We start from the raw sequence: 6085 nt of genomic DNA, 5'->3' as shown, positions 1-6085 counted from the left end.
CCGCGCCCTTCGCAGGAAGGACGTCTGCGCACTAAGATACTCAGTTCCAAGTTTGGAGCTTTTAGCTGCCAGCCCTGGCCCATCATGTAGCTGCAGCACAGCCTTCCCTAACGTTGCAACTGGGGGAAAAATCACTTTCCAGTCTGCTTTGCAAGGTGTGCATTTCCATCTGGATCCCCTGGAAGTCCATCTGCTGCCTCGGTCAAGAGAAACTCCACTTGCATGAAGATTGCACGCCTGCAGCTTGCATCTTTGTTGCAAAACTAGCTACAGAAGAGAAGCAAGGCAAAGTCTTTTGTGCTCCCCTCCCCCATCAAAGGAAAGGGGAAAATGTCTCAGTCGAAAGGTAAGAGCCTATTTGCATTACTTGCAAAAAATGCAAAGGGTTGTGCATGCATTTATGAATGCATGGATGCAATTTACGCCTGGCGATTGCATTTTTAAGTTTGAGGTTTTCCACAGCTCAGTTGCATTTCCTGTTTAGTATGTGTCTTTTTTTTTTTTTTTTTTTTGCAGACACAGAGAGTTCCTGTAAGGCAGGGCTTGCAGTTCAGCTGTGCATTGACGTTATTTGCATTCTTCTGCTAGGATTGCTGAGCTCTTTTTTGCCTTTTGCCCAGTCAGGAGAGATAGAGCAGGTTGGTAGCGTCTGAATGTGCAATGCTTTATATAATTGTAAAATTCTGTAGTATGCACAGATATAATAGGTAATCTTATGTGCAACAGGAATCCGAACTTTTAAAAAGTCGGTAGATGAAGATGAAAGGTAAAACTTGAGTTCAACTAGTAGGAAATTAATGTAATCTTATATTCCTTTGGGAATGAACCGTTGCGGTGCTAGTATTTAGCTAAATTTCCATTGATATCGCTCTGAACATTAAGCAACTTTTGATTTTTAAAGGAAGTAAAGGTGAGTGATAACATTTTACAAAAAAGCAGACAAGACGTCTTTCTCTTCCGAGATTTTGCACTTTACGCTAATTGCTTATTGGTTCACAGTATTTAGAAGCAGCAATAAGGACATCGATGTTTTATGTTTTCCCATGTGGGAGATGCTTTGCATCTCCAGGGAAAATATTGGGGGAAAAACTGTACTTCTAAGCTTTACACCAAGGTGGGGGGACTGCACGGTTTCATTGACAACCATAATGAAATCTTATAAGTGTGTAATTGCCTATATTTAGAATAGGTCAGAAGTTCAGGGTTATGGTTGTTTTATGGTTTTTTTCTTCCTTGAAAAAAATTTTTTTATTTTTTTACACAGTTGTATTTTACAGACCTAATGTCAGGCTGGGGGATTAAAAATATAGAGATCCTGACGTGACATTATAGAGCTGAGGGTGTGTTGTCAGGTGGCCTTGAGACTGTGACTTGTTTCAGAACAGATCCTGTTGAGCATGGGGAAAGCACATGCCCTTCGAGAATGTATGGAGGGGAGAGATGGGCGCCAGGGAGGGGAGGGGGCTCCGTAAGTAACTCCCAGGGAGTTCAAGTGTCTCCTGTGCGTCCTGCTACTCTTTGGGGGAGCTGTGTGATGGGAGTGGGAGTCATACCTCTCAGCCCAGGAAGGAAGTAGCATATATTCTCAAAAATTCAAAGTAAGGCTCTTTCTTTTCTCTGGGTATCGGAGGAAAATGCAAATCTGAAAAGCCAAGAGCACCCAAGTACCTAGGAATTGGCATTGTGAAGTGCCTGTATTCCTTAATATTGGTAAAACCTGTGAGTTAGAGTCTCCTAATTGAGCAGAGAAATCATAGCTTAGAAGGGCATTCCAGGCTTTGATGTATGAGAGAGATGGCATCTGGATACTTTGTATTTGCTGTATATTCACTCATGCATTTAGGTCATTTTAATAAATGAGTGGATACATGGTGATAGCTGTGTATCAGTGTATAAATGTGTGTATGTTTGGCACAGGATTTGGGGACATATAAAAATATTTCATATGTAAGTGTTTCATTCAAGGAGTTTACTTGTGTTTGGTGAAACAGAGCATGTATGCAAATTATTGTGATGCAAGATACTTGCTTAGATCATGACGGGAATTGGTGCATTTGTAATTTAGAGATGGCAGTGGGCTTCTCCTTTCTGGGAGACAAGAAGGTGGGGCTCTAGTGAGCTTATCTTTGGACCTTAGGTTTTAAACTCAATTATGTTTCTTCGTGCATTTTGGGGGCTTGCTCCTAAGGCAGCTCCCTCCTAGCAGAGGAAGTTGGGAAGCTGAGAGAGAAGTTAGCATGACCCTCTTCCATGATGGGTGCTCCCCTAACACATCACGTGCTGGCAATCCTTCACATGGATCCCTGTTTATCCAAGTGGTTGTCTTAATTGGATCCCATGTGGAAGTTGCCTCTGGTGTGAACGTGGGATTCCTGTCCAAAAGGAAAACTTTTGAGAAGGAAGTGTGTGATTATTTCAGAAATGGCAGAGACTTTTGGCCTGGACTTTACAGTGTGGACCTGGTCTAACTCAGCTACGGTATTCTCAAATGGCCAAGATTTTTTTTTTTTTTCTCGCAGTACCAAACTTCTTTGTAATACTATAACCAAATGAAATGAAGGAAAAGCAAAAGGTGGCTACAACCTCATAGTATTGAAGAATTTAACAACATGTTCAATTCAAGGACCTTTACGAACCTTCTAGATCACTGTAATTCAGTTTTTCAGACCTCTAATTTAAGGCACAGCAGAGGCAAAAGAATTACAGACTCTCTGGGAGCTGGGAGGGCTGGCTTACTCCTCTCCAGCCTCACCAACAGTGAGATTCCCAGAAAGAATTTCTTAAAAAGAAATTTTGTTTTCCACAGTTGTAACTTTAGGTGGTAGGCTTTTCAGCTTGTTTATATTAGCTGTCTGGGGTTGAGCTGACATTTTTCAAATATTAAAGTGGCAGAATGCCTTTTGAGGAAATCTGAAATGTAAGTTAACAGGAAGGGCACCCAGAGAGTGCAGGAATTCCTACACTTTACCGGAAGACAGGCTACAGGAAAATGTGTCGTCTACATTACCCCGGAGAGTAAAACTATTGTTATCAGCCACAGTGATCTGAGGGAGGGACAGCCGGAGGGAGGGAGTCTGGCATCCCCCCCCCGTCCACCTGAAAAGAGAGAAAACGCTGGACCCTGTTACCAAGGCACTCTTCTCACTCCTCCCTCGACTCACCTTTAAAAAATATTAGTTTGTCTTTGTTTAAAATAGTGATAGGTACGTTGTGTCACGGGGACTGTGTATCAGGCACAGTTCAGAAGCCTGCAGAGGAGACTGACAGGCAAGGATTGTCAAAGGACCCAGCCCTACTGTGGGTTTTTTGCTTCTGAAATTCATGCCAGCCTGGGAAATGAAAAGTGTACATTTCTCATTCTGTAAATTCCTTTGTTAGGTTGTACCCGAGAGACTTGTCATGCTTAGCCTGTAATCTGAGCCAGTCTGTTTTATAACCTCGTACATCTCAGGACATAAAAATCAGAAGAGGTGGCCTGGGCTTCCTGAGCTTGTTGTGTATCCATGTGGCATTCACGACTTTACAACATGCAGGTCAGCCGCAGGGGCTTCCCCGGGGGTCTCTGGGCGGTAAGTCCGATGCTGGAGGAAAGGGCTGAGATTCTTGTTCCTTTGTTTTTCACAGATTAGTATCATTATAACTGCTTTACATTATTTTAAAGTTTGAAAGGTCTATAAGGAATATTTTTAAAACTTAGGAAAGTGCCTAAGTATTACTGTATTGTAGAAATACTTGAAATTGTAGGAAAGAAAAACAAGAATCATTAGTGAGGACAGTGTACATTTTGGCCTATATCCTTTTGGACTTTTTTCCTGTCCTGATACATATGTGAATATGAATAAGTCCAAAATGTTTATAAAATGATTCAGTTGCCTTTGGTTCACTTGCCAATAATACTATGAAATAGTCAAAGTTAATATATCGCTACATTCATAATCTAATTCTAACACTAGAATTTATTTAAATAGAACATGAATGTTTATGAGCTTTCAATGTTATAAGCATTGCTATGCTAAACGTCCCAGTTCAGACATTATATATACTATGGCCTTTGGCTAAATTCCAGGACATAGAACTACAGGTTACGAATCTCTAATTCTTCCCCATGCTGCATTATTTTCTTCATCTTCTAAAAATGACTCTTTTAGTACTATGAAAACAATATATAATCATTGAAAAAAAATTCAAGCAGAAGAGAAATTCATAATGAGAAAATAAAAACCGCTCAGAGTCACAGAGCCCACAGCTAACGCCTGCTGACGTTTTGGGGACTCTGCCCGTGAACACACGTGCCCCTTTGCGCTGCGTGCGGTATTCTGCAGCTCACGTTATACTGGCCCGTGTGTCATCAGACAGCTTTCCCCAGGCATGCACCTACCGCTTCCTCCTTCTTCTTAGCAGTTGCTCATTTTAATTTGTAAGAAGGTACCTGTTTCATCAGTCCCCAGTTGGACCCTCAGAGAGTTCCACTTTTTCACAGCTCTGCACAATACTGCAGGGACTATAACCCCTTGAACACACGTGTTTGAACATCGGCCCAACTGTCTCTTTAGGACGGATCCCTAGAAGCGGGAGTGCTGAGCGAAGGCTGGCGTGGGTGTGCGGCCCCCCAGGTGCCAACACTGGTGCTCACTCCCCGGCGCTGTTTGCAAGTGTTCGTGCTCGCCCTTTAAGCATCCTGGTAAACAGTGCCCAATGAGTTACTCTTCAGAGAGGCTGTGCATACTCCTGCGTATAAAATGGGAAACCAACTGAACAGCACAGGCAACCCTAGCCAGTGCTCGGTGGTGACCTAAGTGGGGATGAAGTCCAGAAAGGGGGATACATGTCTGCATGCGGCTGGTTCACTCTGCATGGCAGAAACCAACATAACATGGGAAAGCCACTATACGCCAATAAAAACCAACTAAAAAATAAACAAAACAGATAATCAACAAGGGCCTACTGCAGCGCACCGGGAACTCTACTTAATACTCTGTAATAACCTACGTGGGAAAGAACTTGAGAAGAACAGATACACGTATATGTATTTCTGAAGCATTTTTCTGTACATCTAAAACTAATACAACATTGTAAATCAACCATACCCCAATATAAGCTTTAAAAAAAAAATGGTTATGCGCTCTTTCCTTCATCCTGTGTATAATAATTAAAAAAAAAATTTTGCCAATTTGATAAAAAGTATTACTATTTTACTCTCATTTGAATTTTACTGCTGAAGAAGTTGAATTTTTCTTTTTTCTTTTTGACATCTGTGTTTCATGTGTTTGAATTTTTTTTTCCCTCATAAAATGTGTCTTTAAAAATTTTAATTTGGGGATCAGATTATTTTCAGAGTTAAGCCAGAACATTCCAAGATGGCAGAGCTTAGGTAATCATGGGTTCAAAGCTGGGTTCAACTTTCATGCATCTAAACAGTTTAATGCCCTGGGAGTTCTAATTTTAATTTTAACCAAAATGTCTTAAGTAAACATATACTTTGTAGACTCATTTTGTTCTACTGTCTGTAGCTAGCCAAATCTGGATGACAATAATAAGAAAAGTATAATGATTTGATTTAAATTCCATCTGGAATTTACTAACTTCTGGACATCTGTGCATTTTCAGTTATCTCTACCGGCAAAAGTAGTTTTTCTTTGGTTTCGTGAGTGATTCTCCCATAAGCACCTGGTTGTATTACATGCATCGTGGCAGAATAATTCTTTTTTTTTTAGCTTCATGTGCAACAGCTAACCATAAAAGGGGTTTCCTTTGCTAGATTTGTTGGAAGAATGAAGGCAAGGATCTGCTTTGATGACCTCAGAAATTATATCAAGTCAATCACCGTTCACATATTCTTGATACAGCCTTCCTTAGTCAATGCTCCTATTTATGCACCTTGATATTAAGTAGTAGAATGTAGAGCTGTGGAAGGAGTTTTATAATCTAATCACCTCATTTTACAAAGAGCAAACGGAAGCTCTGAAAGAAAGTGATTTGCCTGAAGACCGAGCCATAGGTGGAACTTACACCTCCTGATTCTTTGCCCCAGCGTTCTTTTCACTAAACCGCACACAAACACTAGGAATCCACATTTATAAAACGT

General features: G+C 41.0%; 1 protein-coding gene across 1 annotated transcript in view; it reads left to right on the top strand.

The window, feature by feature from the left end:
• Nucleotides 1-30: 30 nt before the first annotated feature.
• The window catches only part of MAP2K6 (mitogen-activated protein kinase kinase 6), a 106024-nt gene continuing 99969 nt past the window's right edge, over nucleotides 31-6085 (top strand). The window contains exon 1 of the mRNA XM_043905685.1: nucleotides 31-346. Within this exon, the coding sequence (XP_043761620.1) occupies nucleotides 331-346 (16 nt within the window). The 5' untranslated portion in view covers nucleotides 31-330. The remainder of the gene's footprint in view (nucleotides 347-6085) is intronic.

The sequence above is a fragment of the Cervus elaphus genome, chromosome 5 (genome assembly GCF_910594005.1).
Source record: "Cervus elaphus chromosome 5, mCerEla1.1, whole genome shotgun sequence".
Lineage (NCBI taxonomy): Eukaryota > Metazoa > Chordata > Mammalia > Artiodactyla > Cervidae > Cervus > Cervus elaphus.
Note: the sequence above shows the minus strand (reverse complement) of the source record. Positions and strands in the feature narration are given on the sequence as shown.